The sequence below is a fragment of the Amblyomma americanum genome, chromosome 9, assembly GCF_052857255.1.
Source record: "Amblyomma americanum isolate KBUSLIRL-KWMA chromosome 9, ASM5285725v1, whole genome shotgun sequence".
Classification (NCBI taxonomy): Eukaryota; Metazoa; Arthropoda; class Arachnida; order Ixodida; family Ixodidae; genus Amblyomma; species Amblyomma americanum.
The window spans coordinates 104,623,353-104,649,940 of record NC_135505.1 but is presented as its reverse complement, the minus strand read 5'-3'; the positions used below and the strand labels follow the sequence as shown (position 1 = coordinate 104,649,940).

At 48.2% G+C, this 26,588-nt stretch overlaps 1 protein-coding gene across 2 annotated transcripts; it reads left to right on the top strand.

The window, feature by feature from the left end:
• The first annotated feature begins 668 nt into the window (after positions 1–668).
• Positions 669–24,648, top strand: LOC144103944 (uncharacterized). 2 transcript variants are annotated; one of them, XM_077636665.1, is made up of 3 exons: positions 669–1,282; positions 16,128–16,199; positions 22,376–24,648. In XM_077636665.1, exons 1-2 carry the CDS (start codon positions 965–967, stop codon positions 16,167–16,169), a joined length of 360 nt encoding a protein of 119 aa, XP_077492791.1. In that variant the 5' UTR covers positions 669–964; the 3' UTR covers positions 16,170–16,199; positions 22,376–24,648. The 2 variants fall into 2 exon arrangements, with proteins under 2 accessions (XP_077492791.1, XP_077492790.1); XM_077636664.1 differs by lacking the exon at positions 16,128–16,199 and having other exon boundaries at positions 713–1,282.
• Positions 24,649–26,588: the final 1,940 nt, after the last annotated feature.

Sequence of the window (26,588 nt, the reverse complement as noted above, 5' to 3'; positions counted from 1 at the left end):
GGTCCTTGTGTCTGTATCTTTCGGTTTCAAGTGGAGCCTGTCAAAACTTTCATACTTACGGCAATGGAATGAAAAGCAAATGAAATCAGCTTCACCGTTAGAAAAGTTGATTAGGATATCAGAATGACTTTTACCAACGGTCACTTCGTGTACAGTGCAGTTTTATATCGCAGACCAAGAGCTTCAAACAGGTTCATGGGCTGGAAAACAAATGCCACGTGTCACACCGAACAGGAAGAGCTGAGCACACAAAAACAGCGTTCAATACCGCACGTGGCATATCTTTGTATCCGGTAAAAACTAGACAAACACCCCGTCCATAGCAGCGCTGTATTTTTAAGTTCCCTTCAGTGCTGAAAAAAATGTGGTACAGGTCGCTGCGCTTTCGCCGAATGTCCTACGTTAACGGCAAAAAGGAAATGAACAAAACAAATTAATCAAAACGTACGCAGCATGGAAACTTTAATGAGAGGCGCTTCGCAGGAAATCAAACCTTTTCCGAACATCCTCCGCACCGTTCTAGCCGTCTACATGTGCGCGGTATTATTTGTTATATTACTACGGCGCGCGCGCGCAGGAAACAGCGCCAACAACTGTGCCGAAACTGAAACCGCGCGTGTGTTCTTCCGTGTGGTCTACCGCTGACGAGATGGTGGAGCCACCTGTCGCCAAGCCGCGCCATCCGAGGCGCGCGGTACAAAACAGGCCGGCGCAGTCGTTGAACGCGGGGACAACAACGGCGGGCAGACAAGGCAGTCAGGCACGCAGGCGGCTAAGCCTAACAGCGAAAGTAAATACCGTACGACCGCGCGCGCCGCAGCAGACGACGATTGTCGCGACGCCGAGACTGCCCGCCTGCGTTTCACGCCCGCCGCCTCTGTTTCCATTGTTCGTTCTCTCTCTTTTTCTTATCTAGCACAGTTGAAGAGCCCCGTATTACGGAGGGCCTTATCGCGTGGTGATCATGAACCGCGGACGGGTCGTTATCTTCGCGCCCAAGAAGACGCGCTCCGCGTCGGTCTCCCGGCAGTTGTCTGTCGCCCGTCAGAAGAGCAGTGCTGGACCACCGCCTCAAGTCCGCAGTGAAACGACTGAGGACGTCGACGACATGCAGGTCCGCCAGAGGCTCGCCAAGGTGGCCCGGAGGCTGGGGCTGGTGTTCGGAGTCCGCTCCAAGTCGACGGCCGAGGAGTCGCTCGTGACGCGCTCGTCGATGCGGAAAACGCCCACGTCGACTACGGCCAAGGACAAGAAGTCTGTCCGCTTCGAGGAGACCACAAGGGTGAGTGAAGTTTTTAACGTCGTCCAGCACATGGTTCACAGTTTCAGAGTGGTTTACATAGCGAAGAGCCAGCCCATGTAGTAGGCCTGTTTTATGGTGCTAGTTCCTTGACTGCTCTTCCTGATCCCACAGCCAGCAGGCGTGCGTACGCGCCGTCTGTGACGCTCAGCGATTGTAGTTAGTAGTTTCTTTGCGTCTCGCAACAACTCAGTTCGCATACGCGCGTAACTATAATGCGGTAGTTTTCAGAAGGGCGAGTTTCGAAGCAATTAACTTCTTTTTCTTTCCTTCTTTCATTTAATACCTTGAGCTGAGAAAGTTTTGCAACAGCATCAACGAAAGAATTCGAGTGTATGTCCAGTAAAGGACGACAGCAAGGGGTGACTTCAACAAGGCATATTGGTAACAAGTGTAAGATGCGTTCGTGCCCGGACTGTTCTTCGCGTACCCTATCTTTAAAGAATTGAAAAGCAGTAAAGTTTCAACAGTCTCTCCTTATCTTTAAGGCGTACGTGTGTAGACAGGGCCTCCTGACCGTCTATGTGCAGGCGACTATGTTCACTCTTAGGATTGTTTAAAATGATTGGGTAGCTATCGACAAGGCATATAATCCCCACTCCCTGTTTCTGCCATTAGCAGCAGCTTCACTGCAAACGACTGCGTATTTGCGCGCGTCCTGTCGGCGACGTTCACATATGAGCATCTTGTATTACTCGCGGCACTGCCAGGAAGTCCATCGCAGTGCATTTCGGACGTTCTAGGGCTACCGAGAGTCCCCACCCACTGCTGTCAGAGGTCACCGATAGTTATCAGTAGGCATTGCGAAACGCGTGTCCTTGGCAACTAGCACAGCAGATCTGGACCACATCCCAGAGGCTGTTTTTATTTGGGGTGATACGTTGATAACGGGGATAACAGTAGTGAAACCCTATCCTTTCGTTTGTGTTGGTTCTCATAATGTGGCACGTAGTCGCAGTACCCTGCCTTCGAATATCGAAGCCCTTGCTCACATTCTCGTTGATGTGGTACCGCTATGAACGAAGGTCCACTGAGAATACGAATATCAGCAGCCAGTGGTGTTATCATTCATCAGCCTTCAAGGGGAAGCATAATCACAACGTGTTTGGGACGAGGTCAGTTACTGGTTGTTAAATTAGGGTAATGTATATGAGCACTCGCATCTCATCTTTCTCGTGCACAGAGGCAATCTGGTTTGTGCAGTGATAATATGCCCGGGACCTCTATCGGCGAAAGATAAAGTTGTCGGCGCGGGATCCGCTCATGGCTAGTCGTTCCTGCATGTTTACACGTACTTGACATGCGGACGCTTTTGTTAACAGTAAAGGTAAGCGCCCGCGTGACCAAAGCTGGAGCTAACCGTTGTAAAACACAATACAGAGCACTTCTGGCGTCAACCAGAATGCTTAGAGATAACAGGAACTGCACGAAAGTGCCAAACTGGGCAAGTTAGAGTTGATAAATGTTTGGAAAATTAAGCGCGAAAATCGAGATCTTGCTCTTCGGCGTCATCTTCTCGCGCTATGTTTTCCAAACTTCCATTACAGGAATAGCCTGTCTTCTCAAACGAGACTAATAGAGCTTAACTCCATCCCATCTCAGCCATGCGATAGCTCAAATAAAGCGAAGAATTACAAATATCACACATATTTGTTTATTCTTTGAAAAAAGGAGCAAAACTCATCCTGTTACGAGGTGTCGAGCTCGGGACCATCGACTCATCGGGGGCAAGTCTCTCTGCTAGCTTCGTTCTGAGAGGCTTGAGATTTGCGGGTGAGTCAAGACCGAGTTATGCAAACATTAAAGTGAAATGAGTGAGAATATTGCAGTTTTTATTCGTAGTCGCCTGCCTGGAATAGACTTGAGTAACAATTAAGAGTCTGCTTGAATGCTCTAACTAGCAAGCGCCGACGCGGATGTCAGGTATTTGGTATGTAATCGATCTTCAAGGCCAGCCAAGTCTACGAGAAAATTCCTTAGCTTTCCATTGCAGTGGCACAGCCCCTACTAAGGGAAGCTTAACGATGGGATATTTCCAAACGCTTATTTGATATTTAGATTAACTTTTGAAGGTACCCCTAAATGAAGACATCTGAGCGCCTGCTCTTCAGAGAAGCAACCAAGGAGTTACACGTGTGCCTGACGACAGGTCTGTTGAACAGCGAGCAGTTGAAAGTTTGGCGAACACTGCTTTTCTCACCAAATGGCTCCGTCTCGGAATATCCCTGGAATTTTTTTTCTTACCAAAAAAGAGGGCGCGCTCAAGTGTAAAAAAAAGGCCCCTGAGATCCCTCTGGACATGTGTTGTTTGCCACTGACAGGCTAAATATTGGCGTTACTCCGTTAATGGGAATGTTCATTATCTGATAAGTGTAGGCGAAATGAATTAAACGCGCCATGGATAGGGTCGGACGTCAATGAAGTATGGGCATTATGCTCCCTCCCCCCCCTCAGGGGAATATTCTGCCCGCATGAATGCTGTTTGCGACTCATCAGGCCAGGCGATTCGTCAGTGATTCCGCTGTCAAAGACCGGCTAAACATGATATGATCGAGGAATGTTCTACGTCATGTCTGCGGCAGTCGTGTTGTTGTCGCAGTATGTTTCTCTGAAGAACAAAGGTAATGAAAGTTGAACTTATCTGCGCGCCTTTTTTTAATCTCGCAAAGGGTCACTATCACGTATTATGGGCACTGATTGTTGTACCCGGAGATAGGTAATATATCTAGAATAGAAGATTTGGACAGGACTCTTCGTACTTCGAACACGAAGGCTGGATGTTTGTGCTGATTACGCAGAATCTGATTGAACAAGATCCTTTTAACACATTAGATAATGAATTTTAGAACCGGAAGTTCGCATTAGACGATTTCAAATTAACACGCGCCCACTTCGCAAGCGTTTGCGCGACGACGCGTTCATTTCTTTTTAGAGGCTGCTCGCGCTACTTAATGGAGTCACTTCAAACCTGCTCTATAAACGATTATCTTCGCATATCTGTGTGATTTCGAAGCTCGAGTAGTGTCCGGCAATGACCTCTTTTAACAATCCACACAGTGCATTGTGCAACTGATTCGTGATCTTGTGGGCTGAACTCCCGGTCTACCTGACAGCATTAATTGAGTGAGATAGATGCCCTGCCGGCGTAATATGATGACCTGGAATGTGCTCGTTTTACGCTGACTTAACCTCAAATTTTCCTGATAAACTCTGGCACAATTCGATTATACGCTAGCAGAGCGCGGCCTTCGCAGTTATTTGATTTCTTTTGCCATCGGGTTCAAATTGCATATATCAACACTCTGTATTAGATGAACTAAGTCTGCGAATCTTTCCAATGGTATTTAGGTCATAGCTATGAACTTCGTCGGTTGCGAACAACCCATCGTCGAAAGAACAATCGTGACACAATCGTACCACGTTACAGTTAAAGTGTCGCTCCGGGTGCATCGGCACCTCAACAGAGTACTGACGACACATTAATGTCGGCCTTTATCTATTTCTTGCACCATTTTATTCATAGACGTTTCTTCCACTGTAAACGCAGCTTTCAAGAGCTAAAAAAATCACACATAAAAAATTAAACGCAGGTATAGCCGCCGTCGGCCGTTTCCACAAGTAGGGTGTTAATTTAGAAGCAAACGGCGCCGATGGGTCGTCCCACTCCTCATCCCCCCCCCCCCCCCCCCCCCCGCACGTTTTCCTGGAGCGGTCTGCTAAGTGTGAAATAGAGGGAATCATGAACCAACTTGAATCATGAACCAACTGGCCCAACAATCCTCCCTTTTGAAGTAGAGGGAATTTACTGAGAGGCGCCACGCCCGCGCTTAGGGTGCCTCGATGCCAGCTACCCGCGCTAATCCTTTCGGCTCTGGCGCACCGACTCATCCCCTGCTGACCGGCCGTGCACGAGGGGTACTACAGTACTGACAGTGCATCGCGCATTCCGGACGCTGCCCGAAGCCGTGGGAAATGGGGAGAAGGACCCCGAACTGCCTTGTCAGAGTCGCCGGGGGCCGACGGCCTTTTCCCGCTGAAGAAATTCCTTTTGCTGTCGGCGGAGACGACAAAGCCGATGCGTGGCGCCTCGATGAAATGCACATGCAGTGAGCCGCGTACGCGAAACCGCGTGCCCTGCACATTCCAGGAGGCGCCGAGTCCACTGGGTCGGGCTCTGGTGAGCCCTGGGCTCCGCCCACTTGCATGTACGGTGCCATTGCACTGCTATTGGTTCGAATTGGGCGAAAGCCGGTTTAGTAAAGCTCCGCCCAATTAGCGAAGGGGTTAAAACCCGCTGGAAACAAAGACTGGAAGAGCGCCCCGAGTCTCGGTCTCAGCCGCTTTTAAACTGCCGTGTAATTTGGTCACGTCTTTAATAAATAAGTTTTGCCTTAGAAGTTGGAATTGCTGCCCCAACCGGCAACGTGTCGCCAGACGAGCGAAGACCTGACAGCTCTTCGTGCTACTAACCGCCGTGTATATTCGATCACCGGCCAACGTACCATCATCATTCACCGCTCGCGACGAGCAACCGACCAGCCCAATCCGGCCATCTCATCAGAGAAGGGCTTGAAAGCTAACAGTTGCCGTGACGAGGATTGATTGGAACATTTCAACTTAGGGCATACCAAAGGAAGCTGCGTCGAGGCTTCCTTTTCGCTAACAAACAGGAATACCGTCAGTATTCTTCTATCCATATCTCGGAGGCTAGACCACGCGAACATTCATTTCTTCGTCTGTCTGTTGCTGCCAGGAAAAAAAGAAAAGGAAAGGGCACAGGCCTGCTCACTGGCTCAAGACGAGCCACAATCGCTACCACGTGCAAATAGTAGGAGAGTTGAAAGATCGTATAGAGAGACCTAATAGTAAAGACGCGCTAAAGACAAGGCCGATCCCATGAGGTAGTGCAAAACCGGGCCGACCGGTGGCGGGAGTGAAGCATCCTTCAAACTCTCCGCCACATTTCCAAAAATAAGTCCAGTTGGACCCGTAACAGATTGAAGAGAAGTTTATTTACGACGGGCCTGAAAGGGACTGGTATCCCTCGCAAAAAACAAAGGCACAGAACGGCGACTAATGTCGCCCAACCAAAACTAATGACATGCTTTAGCGACTAGCATCAACCTACTTATGCAAAAATGCACAAATACAAAAGCCATGAATGTCCAAAAGAGTTCAAAAGAGGGTCCATACGCGCGGGGGGAAGCACGCGGGGCATGCACGCACAACACACCGCTCACAATCGCCGCACACAAAGAGCTCACGGCACACTCAGTATGGCAGGAGCTGCACGGTGACGCGGCCCCTGCTTGTGTTGATGAACCCGGTGCTCCATCGGCGCAGGAATTCTTCCTCATCGAGGGTGACCCAGTCTAAGCATGCCTGTTCGAACAGGCGCGCTCTCACCCTCAGCAACAATGGGAACATGGACCGCTGGGGTCGACCCTGCAAGGAAGCCACGCCTCTCTGCCGCCACAAAACAAACGCACCCACACAGAGCAGAAGCCGCACAAACGACTCAGGCCCGTTTCACATGCATGCGATTTTCGCCTGCGACACTGCGAATTCTGTCGGTATGCGACTGGGGAGGGCCGTCGGTCTAGTCGCAGACGGCTTGCGATCGAGTTCCACCCAGTTGGAATTCAGTCGCAGCGTCGGTTTGTTCGCTCTGCGACTGACCAATGGGGAACATCTTAACGTGTGGTCACGTGCCACCGCCGCCGGAAGTTCAGTACCGGAAGTTTCAAGCAGCGCAGCAACGTAATTGTTGATTAATACAAAATCATTTATTCCATCGAAAACATGTGAAAGGTTTTGTCATAACTAAAAACACGCATAAAAATAACAACGTCGACACACACCCTGCTGTTTTAATATTGCAATTAATCAACGGTTGCCTATGCATGCATCAAGCAACCCTGTGTGTCGCTCCAACCGAATTCGGTGTGTCGGTGTTGCATGTGAAAGCAGTGACCGAAAATCGCACTGCGGCTACACCGACTCACCGAATATTTTCGGTCCAGTCGCATGCATGTGAAACGGGCCTCACGTGGCCGGGTGCGGTAGTTCAGGGTGACAAAAAACATACGCGACATGAGCCGCCAAAACGTTCTAGCTACCACGCACTCAAACATGGCATGCTGTAGGGTTTCAGTGCTGCCACACTGAGGACACCGCGAACAAGGGGCTATGCCCCACGCTGCGACACGGACTCCCGTGGGCAAGTCCCTCCAGCCTCGCAGCCAGCCGAAGTCGCGAACGTCTGGTGGAAGAGTGCTAGACGTCAAATCTCGCCACCGCACCCGCCTGCTCCGTTCGAGCTGCTCAGGTGCAGCCCCCTGGAAAGCGAGGAGCTCGCAAATACGGGAGGCCTGTGTCTTAGTGACTTCGACCTCGGGCAGTGCGGCTGTGAGAGACTCGGCCGCCCGACAGACATACCTAAAGAACCTCGGCTGCTGTTCGGCTGAAGGACCTGTTACTTGACCAAAAAAGATACTCTACGGGGTCCGGACATTCGCTGCATTAGTTTTATTCGTCGGCGTAATCGGAGTCCATATTATTTTCGACGTCACCATTAACATCACTAGTTTCAGTCACGTGGCGCGAAGAATTTCTCGGCAATCAGTAGGTCTTTTGCTGTCGAGCTGAAATTTGGTACAAAAGCAAAAGAAAAATCAAATGACATATAAGTGGATGGAGTTGTCCCTGGTTCCCCTATAATAATTGAAGTACGCTATACTGCGTTTCAGTCACGAGAGGCCAGATGAACTGAGGTAAGGAGGAATAATTCCATCTAGAAACACCTGTCGCAGTCGCAGAGCGTGCGTTCCATTTTCGAACCGTTACGCCAGCGAGCTCCCAAAGACGACTGCACTGTTGTACTGCGCATCTGACAGCCGCGTGTTCATTGGAAGCCACGTTGCCCCGCTTGGAGATAGCTTATCGTCGCTGAATGACCATATTCCCTTCCATATTCTAATCTCTGCCGCAGCTTTTCTCTCTGAAAAAAGAAAAAATATCGGGACAAGAAGCCAGTGTTCAGTGACCTCAGTCGGCAGCTGCACACGCTGACCCCATTTCCATATCATCGTTCGAAGGCCCGCCGCCGCGTCCCTAGAGGGCGTGCGGATGACAAGACTGTTCCCTCCAACGGAAGAAATCAAGTATTTTGGAGGGCATGTGCAAAGTCCTTTCGCAGATAACGGCGTAGGACTGTTTACGAACAGTGATGGTCGGTCGACGCGTCTTCAATGATAAGGAGTGACGGCATATTCCTCTGCACTTCAATCCATCGTTTTATCTACACCGGAGATCGCGATAAGGTTCTGCGCTTGGTTGTTGGGGGGAATGTGGAGTTCGAACCGATACATCGCGGAAAGGATGTGGATAAGAGGTGCTTGAGAGGGTCTGCTTTATATTACTTCTTCATTGATGCATGCAGTGTTATCGGCACCGGCTATGTCTGACTGATAAACATCCTGGCAAAAAAAAGTAAAAAAAAATGGCAGACAAAACACACTAGTCAAGTGTCACTGTCGCGACCTACTTCCGCCTTCGAGGCGTTACATACTCGACATAAAAGTTTTTTCTACATTGCTTCGCTGGGCGATTTTCTTGAAGGCCCGAAAAAGAAAATTTGGATGCGATAGAAGCTGTTAGCGTAGTCACGGTTCTAAGCTATGGGGTGGCGAAATGATGTGGTCACTCCATGTCCCATCAGGTCGCAGATGAGTGGTGGTTGGAAGATAACGGCTATCCTGACAAACCTGAAGCGTGACGTCCTGAGCGAACATTCCGCAGATCAGGCAATTCGGGGAATTTCGCAAACGGGTAATTAAATAAAAAAATTACGCGTTCTCACCAAACAGTGTACCGCACTACGCTGAAATGCAGGTAGAAGAGGCCTCGTCAAGCGTTGTAGCCTTAAGCCTGTGCCACTACAGCAGAGGTTGTATGTCTACTCGAAAGGAAATTGATGAACTGAGAACTTCAGTTCCTAATTCTCATTTTTCCCGCAAATTTCCAGAACCTATGTCATATCATTTAGAAACTCTTGGACCCCACTCCATTCATTCTCCATTCACGCACACGTGCCGGGAACGTGTGGCTAAGCATGATAAAGTATAACCATGAGGTCATAGCGTTCTTACAATATAATATAATTAAACAAAACTTGGCTAACGAAATTTCCCTATTTCCACGAGTTAAGCGCACTGCAGGGGTTGCTTTGCCTGCATGCTTTCCGAACGCGCATGTGTTCTGGCACGATGTAGCCAAAATTGGTTCAGCCACAGCGGCGAGGGTAATAATAATAATAATAATTGGTTTTTGGTGGAAAGGAAATGGCGCAGTATTTGTCTCATATATCGTTGGACACCTGAACCGCGCCGTAAGGGAAGGGATAAAGGAGGGAGTGAAAGAACAGAGGAACAAATAGGTCCGTAGTGGAGGGCTCCGGAATAATTTCGACCACCTGGGGATCTTTAACGTGCACTGACATCGCACAGCACACGGGCGCCTTAGCGTTTTTCCTCCATAATCGCGTTTCGAAATTCTAAAAACTGATATCGCTATCACTAACTGCCGGTTACAAATGTGTAATTACAATCGCCGATCAGTAATAGTTAAAATTTAAGTATTATAATTTAGTCAACCCCTTTACTATTTAACATGATTCGCCCGATCCTTTATATTTTTTGCGTCCGCGAACACTGGTATTACTATGCCGAAAAAGATTTCTCTTTACCTCAAAAATACTATTATATAAAATGTGCAGGTCAGCGCTGTTTGCTCTCGATAATAAAATAGGCAGCAGCGCAAGAACAGTTGCTGTGACATGCTCAAACGTAACGCTCGTATGTGCCAATCATTTGTGGGACACGACACAGCGCAATAATTCGCGGCAGTGTACTACAGTTGTATTACAGCCAATTGGCAAAAGAAAAGAGATGAAAAGAAACCAAAAACTCGTAGACACGTAAATACTTCAGCCGTCCAGAGTGCCAATGCGGCTGCGAGTCTACGTTGTACAACTGGAAACGGCCGGTGCGTGACACAGAATTGGGTTACCCTGTAGCAGAATCAACTAGGTTGAGGCAATTGCCAGTTGCAGTCACTGGTTGCAACAGCCGTGCTTATCGCTCGCTCCATTTTTGTCGCAGCTGAGGCCGGGGCGCTAGCACAGTCACGTCCCTCATCAGTGCTGGACACTGTGCTAAACGCGCTTCAGGAGCCTTTCCTGGCAACAGGCGAAAGAAGGAATAACCTTCTTTTTGCAGCAAGCCTCGCCTTCTCTTTGCGGCAGGCAGAACGAGCGAAGTTTCGAATGTCATCAATCAATCAATAACTGCATTAATCAATGAATAAATCAATGACTACATTATCAATAAATGCTTCGATAACGGCATTATCAATAAATACATCGATGACTACAATATCAATACATCAATAAATCAATCAGTTACAAAATTAATCAATTCATTTGTAACTCCTCCGTGCCAGCCTCTTTATCTCTGTATGAATCGATATGAGAGTCAACCATTTTGTCAGCCAATCGTTATTCGATCCATCGAGCAGTATATGTTCTATTTATCTATCGGTGTATCTACGGCAATCTCTTACGGCGATCTCTGGCCATGGTGAGTCGGGCCGCCTACTGAGCGTCACCGCCTTGGCGTTATGCTTGGTAGCTGACCAAGCTCATCACCTAAGCTCTAAGATTAAAGTACACACTGAACGCTAAGGTCTCGTAGCTGGTCAATGTCCTGAAAGAATGCCACGAGCTGTTAATTCTATGGAGAAAGGAAACTACAGGAGGCGCCCTTCAAGTGCCGCGGCCTGGAAGAAGGTGGAGGTCACTTGGGTTGGCCATCTTGATCCGGCGCGCTTAGGAAATGCCACAAACTGATTCTTATTTGCTGCGGCAGCACCGACAGCAGCTCCAGCTGGTGGCAGTTTTGGACAGCGGTAAAATAGACACTGAAATACGATGGGAGCCTGCCCGGAAAATATCGTCACGTTTCTGGAGGCCACGTTGTCCGAGAGTTCTTCGCAGTTGCCGGAAACGACGTTGTAGTTGCTATGTCGGAGTAGTATATACACTTGCGACCTCAACAAAAGTGACGTCACCGCCTCTACTGTCCTTTTTTCCTTCCTCTGTACCGAGATGATTGTGACTGAAGATACAGGCCGCCTGTGTTCCATTTGAGTAGGTACAATATTTTTTTTTCACTTTTCCAACTAGACAGTGCGTCTGTACGAGTTCTCAAATTCGGCGCGCTTATTGATTCCCCGGGCTTTCGGAACTGCGTGACGCACGTACTCCGGACAGGAGGATGCCAGGAACTCGCAGCCCGTTCGTATTCTGTACATGCAGGCAAAGCCCGCAGGTTGACGGGCCAAGGGCACGCTGTCAGCCTTTCCGGAGTATGCGTACTCTTGGGACATGTGGGGCTCTGGAAATGGGAACGCTAGCCCGTCACGACACGGTCGAAATGATGCCCTTTTTGTCAGCCGCGTACACGTGCGACCGTTTATATGGCAGTGTATGTGCGTACGTATGTGCGTGTGTCTGTACATGTTGATATATGCACGTGGTGGTTGTACGTGCGCATAATCCCTCATTCAAGGTTCTCAGCGTTTGTCACGTCCATGGTTTTATGGCAGTGCATGAAAATGTACTATAATCGAATACAACTCGAGGATGCAGCGTTTTTACCCCGTAAAAGGGCCCCTTTCCAGCCAATGGCGTCGGCCGATTCTCATGATCCCGCTGCAGTGTAACGATGCAGAGAATGGTAGATGAAAGGGGATAATCCGTTCCCTCTATGGTCCAGGATAGACCCTTTCTCTATTGTGGCGCCGCTCCCTGCATTGTCACACTAGCAGGGTCATGAGAATTGACCGACGCCATTGGCTGGAAAGGGGTCCTTTCACGGGGAAAATCCGCTGCCTTCTTAAGTTGTATCCGACTATAGTCAGAGAAAGGAAGGTAGAAACCAAGGTTATGATGTTTGGCTTTGCATATGAATATGAACAAAGTAATAAGCAAGACCATCCATTTTTATCATCATCATTATCAGCCTGGCTACACCCACTGCAGGGAAACTGCCTCTCCCATGTCTCTCCAATTAACCCTGTCCTGTGCCAGCTGCGCCCGCCCTATGCCTGCAAACTTCCTAATCTCATCCACCCACCTAACCTTCTGCCGCCCCCCTCTACGCTTGTCCTCTTTTGGAATCCACTCTGTTACCTTAAGGGACGATCGGTTATCTTGCCTTCAGATAACATGCCCTGCCTACATGCCCGTGATTCCTGCCGAGATGCGATTAACCTGCGTTTGTTCCCTCACCCACTCAACTTTCTTCCTGTCGCTTAACCTAACGCCTATCATTTTCTTTTCCATTGCTCGCTGCGCTATCCTCAATGCAAGTTCTGCCCTTTTCTTTAGCATTTTCCTCCACGCTTCTTCCCTTTGTGTGCCGCCGCGGTGGCTGAGTGGTTATGGCGCTCGGCTGCTGGACCGAAAGACGCGGGTTCGATCCCGGCCGCGGCGGTCGACTTTCGATGGAGGCGAAATTCTAGAGGCCCGTGTACTGTGCGATGTCAGTGCACGTTAAAGAACCCCAGGTGGTCGAAATTTCCGGAGTCCTTCACTACGGCGTCCCTCATAGCCTGAGCAGCTTTGGGACGTTAAAACCCCATAAACCACAAACCATCTTCCCTATGTGTGAGTACCGGTAACATACAGCTATTATACAATTTTCCCTCGAGGCATACTGACGAACTGTTATTCGCGGCCTGGGAGAATCTGCGAAATTCACTTCACTCCATTCTCATTCTCCTCGTCATTTCACTCCTGCGGTCGGGTTTAATGAATTCCTTCGATGCTCTCACTTATGGCAAGGTTTTCAGTTCGCAGTGTTGCGCAAGAGACTTGCAGGAGGGTTTCCACTGCGTAGTGCTGGATTCAGCGACAGCTGCGTGTTCTGGTGGATGCAATACTGTCGGTTCATTATAATTTCTCTTACTTCCTAGCAGAATGCGCGCGACTTGTTCGGTCTATTAGCTCGCGCATTGCAGTACCGTCGTGCGTGACATCACAGCATGCTGACCAATCAGCGTGGGGCTGATTAGCCCGAAGCCCTGGAAATAGGAAATGATCCTTTAACAGGCGTGAACTAGCACTTTCCGGAGAAATTAAGACTTCAGGGGGGGACATTTAAGAGGAAAACATTCTCAATACCAATGACTGAGTGCCTGTGATAGTTAAAAATGATCATGATACATTTTTATGACGCAAGGGCATCTGTGGCCAAAGAGCGCCATGATACAAGGTTTTTCTCTAAATCAAGGTGGGGTCAAAGATCCATTTCGAAACCATTTCACCCTAAAGAAGCCGAACTCCAGGCAGGGGAATGAAAGCGTGTACTCACTGTATCACCGGTGGGTACCCGGCGGCACTGGGGATCGAACCCCGCACCTCCCGCATGCGAGGCGGATGCTCAGACGACTAGGCCATCGCTGCGGTTCGTGTGATAGTTAAAAACGGCAACCTCTGGCTTTGGTGTAGTCAGCAGTCAGCTTCATCGTACTGAAGAAGATAAAAAAATAAACAGCCTCGGAACCGCACTTGCCCTGGCCAATCCCCCGCCGTGGGTACGTGACATTCAGCCTGAGGACATCATCATCATGAACCGCACGTGCGCCTCGAGCTCGGACTATATAACCGCAGTTCTCTATTGACTGCCACGGAGTGAGCTATATATCATTTCTTCCGCTCCCTACAAAGTTTGTATGCGGTGTTTTTTCCATTCGTTTTGCTGGCTTAAGTTTTTCGCTAAAAACAAATGCGGCACTATTCATTAGCAGAGGGGCAAGTGCTAAGGTCATCGGCATTTCCTACACTGCGCCCCTCGGAGGATGCTCACCAATAGTGTAAAATAACGCAGCGAATTGTTGCACAAACAACCGTTTTTATATTCCAACAAGCTGTGAAATCCTGCGCTCCTTGCGAATTTATTTTCCGCTATTTCACTCTCTTTGTTGTTGTTTTTTCACTAAAGTTTCTCACCTACTACGAACGCTGAGCCATTCCTTGGCAAATCCGCGAATGCTGCGCTCGAAATCTCAAGGCCGCAGGCATTCCCGATGTTGAGCTGCACGAAACTGCTCTCGGAAACAACTCTATGTACGTGCGACGCAAAAAAATGCACTTCGATGCGGGCTTTTTATTTCCTCTGATCTGGAGAGCCATGTTTTGACTTTTTGCTTTCGAAGCCGCGAAACTAGTGTAAATTGAATCCTCCACAGTGGCGACGGCGCGCTGCAAAAACAGCTGGCGAAGCCTCCGTTTTCAGGGCGACGTCAGCATTCCGTTGTGTGCGGGGCGCATAGCTCGGTGGAAATTCGAAACGAAAAGTAAAAACAAAGAATTAACAACCAGGCATCCGCCCTGTACATGTATACGAATGGTCAGGACGACGCATGCGCAGAAATAGCTGCGCAGTTGTGGGACTGCTGAAGAGCCCGTGTTGTCGGAACGCAAACGTGAGGGTGAGAGCTGTGTTGGTACATCCATGTTTGCCTCTAGGGCTGTAAAAAAAAAAAAATCCTCTCACTGTGCGAGTGTAGCGAACCTGCCAGGTCACAGCGCATGCGTAAAAGAGGTGCGCAGTTTTGGGCCGCGTTTTATCGTGTCTGAAAATAAAAAAAAATTCAGCATGTTCTTTTTTTTTCGATGAACATACCGGTTTTCGGTATAAACCTCACCAGCTACAATGCGTTTCCGCTGGCTGTGCACGGACCTCACACGTCGCCATGGGATTGTGAAAGCGGCTGTTTCGCTGTGCTTAACTTGTAGCCTGTACTACGCGGTATATATGGACGTTACGATATATCTCAAGATAAACCTCGGGCTTTATCCTCGGACATAAAAACATCTGAAAGAAATGGACTTCGTCTTCATTGAAGACGTCGCCAATCCAGTACGCGGCTGGTGTTGTTTAGAGCTTTTCTCCTTCTTGAAAAAAAAAAACGCATTCCAAAAATGCATTTCAGTATGCAACATTTTAAAATTTCGTCCGTTCCACACCTTGATGTTTACAGATCACTGAACTCCCCTTTTGTGTGTTTGTGTGCTGCTGCTCTTTTTAGTGAAGATAGCACTAGCCGTTGATTGGGTCAGGGAATAACATGTTTACATCGGCCATCATCAAGCTGTACAACCCTAAAAAGGTCAACGGCCGTTCGAATGCACCTGACTATAGGAATTTCAAACGCAGGCTCTATATACAACTGTATATCGCTATACAATTCTGAGAACAACTAACATGAGTCCTGTTAAGTGAGCCTAAGAACAATATCGGCATAGCAATACCGCTTAGGCTTTTTTTATTCTATGCCTCGGTTTCACTTCCTTTCTGAATACGAAGCACACGTCGTCATCAGGGGTTCTTTCCAGGGTCGGTATAATCTTTACCACGTACTAAAGTTGCGGTCAGTGATGGTTTTTCCCCGTGTTAGTAAACATTCACTGATTTCTCGATATATTAGTATAACCACGTCTCGCAGTAGTAGTAGTATCGCGTGTGCACTCAACTGGTTGTGCAAGGCGTACCGACGAACGCCGTGCTTTTCCACCCTGTACAAATACATTCTGCTTGTTCAGATGATTAAAACGCGTATATTTTCTGCACGTTGCAAATACGGCGAGAAAAAGAATGAAGTAGGAAAACAAACTCGGCCAACGTGGTCTCAGTGAAACGGGATTTCATTATCCGTCCTTGACACGACCTTTGAAAGTCTCGTCGCATGCTCTGCGTTGCAGTCAAACTCGTCTCCCACAATGCCAAGCGGCACCAGTGGATGAGCTTGACGCACAGTCAACCTGAAAGACAAGGTATGTAAATAGAACAGATGAGAGCGTGCCTTTTTCTCTGTTGCTGAACGAACACGTACACTGACTGTGTGAACAGGCCTAGTGTTTGTTTTAGCTTTGCGGTTGCTGTTGTTTTATCCTACACCTGACGTCGGTGTGGGCGACTTTTATAATACAGAAAATACAACTTCCTGTTAAGAATTACTCAATGAAGGTGAAATAAAGAAATAAAAACCCCAAGAAAAGCTAGCACTGTGGGTAAACAAGAGATTGCCCATTGAAAACCTGTATAGAGTAACAATGGATGCTGGCTCTGCGATTTTGCACTCTTTCTTTAAGTAGGGTCAGGCAATGGCTCGCCGTTAAACCCTTTTACTGGCACATATTATATGGGTTGACCAGCGCTAGTCCGGCGTTGTCTTTTCTTTTCTCTTGGCTCGTCGCCACTCTTTCTTGCGTCGTCAGTCGTTCCGAAGTTTGCAGAGATGTAGAAAACGCTTCGGGCACTCGCGTCCTCCCCACTTTTATACCTCTGGGTTCTACCACCTTTGCGCCCGCTTTGCTCACAAAGCAGTCGTTTTCGTTCAAGCTTCTGGTTTATTGGAGACATTCACACTTACAAATCTATGAAGCATAGAATTAGGGCTCAAAGAGGCCCCATAGTATAAACTATCCTGGGGTATTGCTGTTATGAAGTGCAGGTATTAAATGTGTACACATAGGGGAGAGGAGTATTACTTCAACAGAATTCAGCAGTTCCATTGCAGCTCCATTACAGAAGAACTAGTTATAATGCAGTGGAGTATAAGAACCTAATCGTTAGAAAAGAGCGTAGCGAGATAAAGGCAGAGGAACTTGATGCGATTAATTTAACCAGATTTGTGTCACGATGGGTCACCCTGCACGAAAGAAAGGGATGATTGATGCGATGCCAGAGGGGAAGAGGGAGAGAATGAGGAGCAAGGACGCCAGGTAAGGAAGCGCAGGCTCCAATGTCACAATGGTTGGCGTAAACTCGACGCCGTTAGGATATCAAACAGAGCTTTGTATGCCTTCAAGGCTGCCGATACATATAGCCACAGACCGATGATTTCATTCTCTTTCAATGAGATGGGATTGAGGCGGTTTATATAGAGAGAGCAGCACATACATATACCTTGACTTTCAGTGCTTAACAGGGCATTCAACAGGGAGATATCTAAGGCCGTTCAAAGTACTGCAGAAGAAAACTAAGCGCAACAGAAAAAGGAAACTGGATAATCTGACTGCATTCAGACACATATTCTTAGGTTAGTTGTCTCCAGTAATGCGACCAGTACTGAATTTTTATTAGAACCTTCGTTATAAACAACGGCACTCAACATCTGGCACGGTTCATGGTCACTGCGCAGTTCCATTTAGCCGTTCCCTGTACGCTCGGCACGCAGGTGTTCACCATCCTAAAATCACAATGAACAGAGGACGTTTGACGCGAATGTTATTCGACCTTCAGTACGTCTTTCATGTGTCCCTCCCTCGCTCGACGGCCGGCCCGAAGGTCAGAAGCAACGATGGGCTAGCGCTCTGTGAGTAAATAATGAAGATAATGGGACTAGCTTCGGAATTTAATTCTGCGGAATAGCGGGTAAGTCAATCGGGAGGTTATGAACGGCTGACACCTCTTTCCTGTTAGCCTCTGAAGGAGTAACGATTGCTCTTTGTGTAACTAATGGACGTGGCAATGCAGTCAGTCCCTGGAGGACTAAACTCTGCTGTATTTTTATTCCTTTCTCGCGCAGGGAATGAAATCAAAGGTATTTGTATAGCGTGCCATTTAGTTTCGTTGGCAGGAGCAGGCTGGAACATGCGCGGCGGAATCTTTTAACTGCAAAAAAAAAAAAAGATGTAGTCTAATCAAGAAAAAAGCTGCCTTTCCCAGTCAAAGTGCCCCTCCCACCCAATAGTGTCGTCCAGTTATCATGAACCTGCTAGTGTGGCAATGTAGGTAGTGGCAGGTGAAAGAGGGTAGTCCCCTTCCTGAATTTTTGGGGTTAGTCTCCTCACTGCATAGTTACGCCGTGCACTCTTTGCATTGTCACGCTCATGTTCATGAGAACCGGCCGACGCCATTGTCTTGAAGGGGTCCCTTTGACCGGGAAAGGCTGCTTTTTTCTTGACTTCCCTCAGACTATACTAACCACCAAACTACCAAATGGGTGCGACATTACAGGTAGTCTCGAGGCGGATGAACCATGTGAACCTCTTTTTTTATTGATGGAGCACCTGCATTAGCTTGATTTTCGCTGCAGGAACAGGGAGAAGCGTAAGAAGCCTGGAGAAAAACAAACTGCTTTTACTACACGAAGCTGCAAGTATAACCACTGTATACTGACTGTATAACATTCTTTGGGAAACAGGCTGCTCGCAAAGTCTCAGAGGGCAGCTGAGCATGACATCGAACCCGCGACTCGTTGGACAAGCGATTGTGCTAACCACGCTGCTCTGGCTCTTAAAGCGGATGTCCTTTTCGTTGAGAGGGTATTAGCCCAATGCTGCTATCGTGACGGTGCAAGATACATGACACGCGCGGTAAAACTAGTTTGCTGCCTGGCGACTGGAAGGTGTATTGTCGAAAAGTGGTTGGTGTATAAAAGGACCTGAAAGTTAACTCAAAGAAAATAGGAAGTCCTAAACTCGCATTTGAAGGCGTACTACGATGCCGGGTTCAAACACGATCATTGCTATGCGCGGTCGAGATTGTATACCATTGTATTCACGCAAGCATGGCGGGCGAAAGTATATTTTGCACGACCCTTTATATAAAAGCGAAATTCACACCATTTCCGCACTACAACCGAACTTGAACAGGCGCATTATTTTGTTCTGTCCGCAGCAGGCGGCTCGCGTTACTTTCCCGGCTGTCGTTTGGGGTCAACTGATCTCACTAGCCTCGCGTTTGGTTGGGTTTTTCATTAAACAGCCGTCAAGTGAAACGCCCGTCACTCGTGTACCTCATCTGTACGTCATCGCTTGTAGTATAAATCATATTCTAAAGTCTAGTGGTATAAATTACCTTACTGTTCGGCAGAATAAATGTTACGAGCATTTAAACGCCATAAAACGTTTATAGCCTCTTTTAGTTACGGCCAGTGTTATTAGCACTCAATTTAATAAATTCGAAGAATTTTTATGCATAAACTTTTTCATGATGTTTAATGTTTTATAAGTTGTTTGATGTGGATATAATATTTACCAACAAATCTTCTTTAACATTTGCCTATCAATAAGCTATTCGTCTAACTCGAAGGGGATAGCACGCGGCCGCCGCGTTTTGTGTCCTTGAGCCTCCGTTGAGCGCGGGCTGGTCGCGTGGTCAATGGGCTGAACGTGTCTACAAGTGCGACTTCCTTATCAACCGTGCACGCTGCCCGCGGTGTTCGTCTCATTGGCAACCATTGTCTTCTGGACCCCGTCCCTGGCTCCTCCCTCTCCGCTCCTCGTCGTCTGCCTCGCTTCCGGAGGGCCTCTCGGTCGAAGGCGTATAGTATTTCTCATGCTGTGTTTCCCACGGTTCCCTACGTCGCATGCACGCATCGCAGAGTCCGCCGACTCCCCACCGTCGCAGGCACTACTACCGCAGTGTCTCTCACTTACCTGTATTTGTGCACGCTTTGTATCTTGTTTTTCCTCTCTGTCCTAGAGAGATATCGCCATCGCTGCTGTGTCCGTAGCCGTTTATCAGGCAATTGGACATTCCATCCTTTACCGTTTTTTTTTCCCCTACAAAGGGGGCCGCTCTACATGCCAAGACCTAGCGCAGGTATCTCACTGGCCAGCTCTTGTTGCTTCGATCAGTCACTGACGTCGGCTGACGATGGAATCACAGCGTTGTTCTACTAAAAGGCATGCATGCATTCAAGCATTCTTTTGAAAGCATTCAATGATTTTTGTCAATGAATAAGAATCGACGGTGTATCAATTGTCGCCAGCAGCAGCGGAAGCCCACTGGTGCCACTGCAGGGCAAATCTCATCTGCGCAATAGGTGCGAATATTTGGAACATAACGCAGTACGTTTATGAAAGTATGTTTATTAGTTATGCATTGAAGACTTAATATGACTTCTTTTACCATCAAATCAATTGTTTATAGATTTTTAGATTTTTGAGGCATATGGATTCATAGTAAATTACTTATTTTGTGTTGTTAAGGTGAACCGACCTTGATTAACGCCCGTGAAGGGGATCAATTTCTACTGTTTCCTTTTTTTTACCGGGCCCATATGTCTGACATGAATTGACGCAATAATCTGGAACACCTGTCACTAGAGAAATCGTACCATATGTGGACACATGCCATGACCGATTAGAACTTTGCCTCGTTTTGTAGCCGACATACTCTGGCCCATATTTCATCCGTTTGCGCGTCAAGACCTGCGCGGTTCAACCATTTATACAGAACCGAGCCGTTTCGATACGTTTCAACCGTCGAGCTGCATCGAAGAAGTAGGCGCCCATAAACCATCTGTCGACCTGCGATCAGTGGGAAAGCGGGGGGGGGGGGGGGGGGCGGGGGGGGGGGGGCAATAGAACGTCCGAACTTCGCTGGAGACAAGATTAATGGAGGTCACGTGTTCCTCGTTCGGACACGGCTGTACAGGTTGTGCGAGAGCGAGGCGCTCAGCGCGTTTTTCCTTGAGTTTGTTCTAGCGAAGCTGCGTCAGTCGAGAATGCTCAGTGGTCATCCCAGGCCAAATTACTTTGCCGGATTTCGGAATTCTGTAACGCTGAAGAATTTGGGAGAGAGATGCGGGTGAGAGCAGAGGTTCTCCGCTTCGCGGAGAGTGGGAACTTGTGCTTATGCATACAGGAGAGAGTGTGCGAGGCTGAATCGTGACTCTGCAGGTGTCAAGGTCGGCGAAGCCTCGAATGCGACCTTGACGCCCGGCCGGCGCGGTAAACAGTCCGTTCACGTTCCCGAAATGAGGTCTCCGGAAAGCGGGCGCAGCTCCAAAAGCAAAAGGCGCCGTGTAAACTTGTTGCCGCCGTGTAAATGGCGCCGTATAATCTTGTCGCGACCAGCTCACCTGCATGTATTGGATGCTCCGGGGAGAACTTGGGCGCACATTTGCAAGGGCGGTGTCTAGAAGCGGTTGCAGTGGCTTTCACGGGCGCTCACAGTCATGGATAAGGAGCGCAAAAGCACTGAGGTAAAGCCTTTGCTTTCGTTGTGCACGCCGGGTTGTGTCTATTGGAATGATTCTGGGGCTCCGTTGCTGTGCTGTACGGCAGACTCTAGTGACTCCTTCTGCCTATAGTATGTGCTAATGAAAGCGGGAGTGTCCTTTTGTCGTAGATCATTCCTCAACCCAGAGGCTTAGTAAGTCTGTAGGAATGAGCTTAACTTGGTCAAATGACGTACAAGTACGTAGCTCGAGCATCACACCTTCGTTTCACACCGCACTGTCTCCGTTACGGGAGCCATTGAAAAGTACGCTGACATTTCAAACTTCATGTGCATTAGTGTGCACCACGGGTTCCGAGTTTCCCGCATACTCGAAACATGATCTATTTGGCGGAAATTTATACATGTATCGACTTTGATTCCTGAGACTGTTTTCATAATCGTAACTTGACTTTCCTGGTATTTGAGAAGTAACAAGCTTTTGCGGGAGCTATAGTTTGTGTAAAGAAATGGTAAAGAAGTTTTTGCGCTGATAAGAAATTCAAAAAACTGCACAGAGGAGAAGACAAGGAAATGTGACGTTGTGACGTAGCTTGCCCGCGAGACGGGGGGGGGGCTTTAGAAATTGCCGGACGTCTGAAGCCTTTGGCACTCCCAGAAAGTGTCAGTGTTAAGCGTATAACAATGTGTAAACCTGCACTTTTTAACTGCTACTAATTCAACGGCGATTGTTGGCTCATGGGGGCTGCACGTTTGGCCTCCTGGAGCGTTAGTTTCAAATATCGTCGAACGGGCATCGACTCGGCTACTCACCTGACATCTGGCATATTTGTTGGGAAGCCTGCCGTCAGTATCGTCAAATGTAGTTGTGTGCAGGCGTCCAGAGTTTGTCAGTGACGACATGTTCACGACTATACGTGGCTAACCCTGGAAAGGCTTTCGACTCTTGCCAAATGGCTCCCAGATTCGTTAACCTCTTGGTGGCTTCCTGTAATAATGTTGTTCCTCTATTTTTCTCTGTTTTCGTCTCGTGCAGAAAACCTCATCGAAGAAGCTCGTCAAGCGCACCATAAGCAAGGCCTGCCGCTACGTCAGTCTCGGGGCGCTGTGCTCGTCGCCGGTGCTGCTGACGTCATTCCCCACAGAGCCCAACATGGCCACGTCACATCGCTCGGCCTGGTCTTCCTGGACGGAGCCAGTCACTTGGTCTCACGCGGCCCAGATGTACATTTAATGGCATGTATGCCCGTCATGCACATCGAGGGCCCAACCATGCGCCGTGACGTCAACTGCTGTGCGGACGGTTCCTACAGGACATTCCAACGCGCTGTGCCTGTTCATGTGTGAACCTTAGAGATGTACATTGTTGCCAAAATGGTCATCCATGTCCTGTACCATGCTGAGTCAGATGTAGGTTTAGTTAAAAGCAAGCGTTCCTTGATGTGAGCATTCGAACAAATATAAGTCAAAGACCTACAGAGTATATATCACTTTTAACGGGCACGTAGCCTTAAAGAACCCAGCATCGCAGTACTAATTACGAACGATGGCCAGAAATTTTTTCAGCTTGGAGAACACATGGCGATGACAGACGTTCATGCTCATGACATGTCTCTTCTACGCTGCAAAGCCCCTTTCTGCACTTACAACGACAGGCGGTGCAGTCCTTCCCGTGTCAAACCCGATGTCTGCTGCCGTTCTCGTCTGCAGTGGGCCATGGCTATGGACATTAACTGGTAATCCCGCTCCCACGTGCATAATGTATTGGAAGAGAAACTGTTGGTTGAGGCGCTTCATAAGGATATTTTCCCTGCTGCGTCACCTGGGACTTGTCCAAATGGCATTACGCCTGAAAGCAGCACACAACAGTAATATGTAGAAACTGCCGTGCGTCCTCGTTTCCTGTGAATCGGCACGTCCCAGCTTACATGTCACCGCTGAAGCGATCATCACCGGCTGATGCTCATAAAGACGTGGTTATTCGGGCACACCAGATGCGAAGACATAACTGTGGCTGAAAGCTACACATTTATGCCCAGGCTTTCTGCGGCGCGTTATCCTACGTCTATGGTATTTTTCATTTTCTTCTCCCTATTGCACCAAATTCCCAGCCATAAGGCGGGACAGTTAGTGCAAGAAAATGGGCAATATAACAATAGTTTATAGAATGTCTGATCAAAAAAGTTTTTCGAGGTCTTGATTCAGCACCTGCTTTCGGGTCACAGACGGAGCGGACGATGATAATATTAGGCGTCTTCGTGGCTAAAAAACAGGTCTTCTTTTTTACCGGGTATCCTAAGCAGCAAACGCGATGAGTTTATAGGCAAAAGCGCTCATGCTGGGCACCCGGAGCTTATCAAGTTGCTGTGCCAGCGCCGTACTCCTGGGTAAACCAACTACTGGGCATGCGCACATAAACGCCGGGATATTTACCGGTGTCCTCCAAATATTAGCTAGTAAGTATAAATCTAGTATTCATTAAACATGCTTTATGGTTTATGGGGGTTTAACGTCCCAAAGCGACTCAGGCTATGAGGGAAGCCACAGTGAAGGGTTCAATCATTAAACGTGACCGTGCCAACCCGTTGCTGAAATACCGAAAAATGAATTATTTTTTCATAACAACGCAGCACCTAGGAAAAATGAAGCAGAGATCATGTTTTTTTATGCTTTTCGCTCGTGTTGTGCACTGTCATCCTTTAGTATAATGAACTCTATTTCGTTAGTGCAACTCTTCTGCTGAGGTAACCCTTAAATGTGCCTTGAAGACTACTTGCTGGCTCCAGCGGCAATAACAGACACTGCTCTAGAAGACTACCTTGTGCAGTGATTGATCTCTGTTAAGTGTTTTTTAATGTTGTATGTGAACTATGCCGTGTTATGAAACACCTTGCTTCGCATAATCTGCCATAATGCCGTTTTTTTTCTTGTCCTCATACGAAAATGAATGCCCTTGTGCGACCAGATGTCAACTACATGATCAAAGCATCAGATCCTGGAGCCTATCTTCATTGACTGGCAGATCAATGTACTGTACAGAGTTGAGGCGCGCGCATAAGGATGTATATATGTACATTTGAGACATTTTATTCTTGTATAATATATCTTTGTCACGATGAGCGTTGACTGCGAATGTGCGCCTGGTTCGTGCTTGTGGAGCACAGGCGAAGAACTAACAGAACGAACTCTGCACATGAGCACGCTACATCAAGCACGTTGACAGGCTCTCCTTTATTGTTCCTCTTGTGCACTTTCTAATATGAGCTTGATTCATGGTTGGTGCTAATAAAATATTACTTGTGTGCTCACTGCTGCTCGTTTTTTCTGAAACACATGGTGATTCAAACCGCATAATACTCTTGTGCTTAAAATAAGCTTTGTCAGTCGGATTTTTTTTCCAACACAGACAAGGTGAAAAATTTGTGGAGAATGATAATGGGAATGATGGGAGCGATAATTGGCTGCTAATCCCACTAATGTGTGCAAAACGTGTTAACACAATTAAACGTTGCTGCGATATTATTTGCGAGTTGCAGCATACCGCGATCTACTACCATGACCCGCTACGAGGATATTGCAGCACTTCGCTACCCGAGGGCGCTTGGTTCGGCAATTAGTTTTTTTGCTGCTAAGCTGTTTGCGTTTGTGTCTGCTGCATGGTGAGTACTGCAATGAGCATATGCAAACATACAGATCAAAACACGAGACATAGTAGGCGGAGATTTCCAACGATTTTGCACTCAAGAGTACTGTATAAGTTTGCAGACTGTTATAAGTCGGGCAGCAGTATCCCACCGCAGCCACCAGTTGTTAGGGGCCGGGTAGCATGGCCAGTTGTTTTGATGCAGGGTAGCGTTGTTTGGCCGGTGAAGGGATGAGGAAAGATGGAAGCTTAGATTTGGGAACGATAAACACAAACACGTTTACTGGCACCTAGGGAAACTTATTTACGTGTTTAACGAAAGAAAGAACAAACAGCCACAAATTAAAAGTTCATAGCTTCGAGCGACTGGATGAGCCTTGTCGCCAAGGCCCAGAGCGATCATTAGTACTCATGACGCTCGTTAAATACACTGAGTCTCCGCCCCTTTCACCACACGAGACACAGATCGGAAGATTAGCCGCACATAGCCCGCGGAGCCCCGTGGAAATAGGCGACGAGGATACGGAGGTTCGCTGCTACTTCGTCCGATGCTGTCAGTCAAGGAAAGCGCCGTTGACCGCTTCCTCCTTCCACTGCACACCATCGGTTGCGTCTTGTGAGGAACTGCAGACAAAAAAAAAAGGTCATCTCCCCCTTTTCGAGAGCGTGGGAAAGATTCCAGCGGCTGCTTCCCCAGTAGGCATCTTTTTTTCGCAGGGGTCCCGTGCGTCAACGATCAGTCGAAATTGACCATTTGCGGAAAAGCGAGCGCCGCCTGTCGTGCAAACAGAGAAGCTCCTCCGGCACTTTTGGTTGGAAAGGAGCTCTCGAGCAAGCATGCGCAAGGCAGCGTTCAGCCGTTCACGTGCGCTTGTTTCGGTGTTTTAGTGTTGTTTATTTGCCGGAAACGTGTGTCTGCTAACGAAATAGTATGATGGAAGAGGAGAACATCCCATTTCGGTTTTTAGAAACGGGGTGGCGCAAAGAGTTTGCGCGTTGTAGCCTGAAAAGCGACCGTGTGGCAACACCTGCACTCTCAACGGAACGCCGAATGACCAAGTGAAAATGTCCATGAACGTGCGCCTATGCGCGGGCTAGTGTGACAGTATAATGGGATGCACTTTCCTAATGCGCACAGGCGTTTACGTTCGCGCTTCCTTGATAGGGCAGGAGTTTCTGCTAACTTAACACAACACCTTTTGCCTCAGGGCACACTTAGCTTGTTAGGAAAGGACCCGTTGTACTATATCCATCCCGGCTCGTGCTGATACGGCAGAGCGTTGCTTTGCGTGTTAACGGGCCGCGGGAGCGTTAGAATGCGCGGATATAGGCGAAGTTGCGCTCGGCCGTGCTCCCGCTGTTCAGGTAGCACATTGTAACATTTATGGTGAATGTTCATACCAGTATATATCCGGTTTTCCTGCGTCGGTGGAAAAACTCTTCTAGAACGACCGAGCAGTGTGTACTTGGCAGTAAGCGCGAAATAAAGCAGCAACACCCGTTTCGAAACGTGCGGAATGTACGCATTACTGGCCCCATCTACGGGTTCGTCTTTTGCGCCTTGTATCTCGTCGCGGCCTTTATTATACGTACAAGTCTCGCTGTT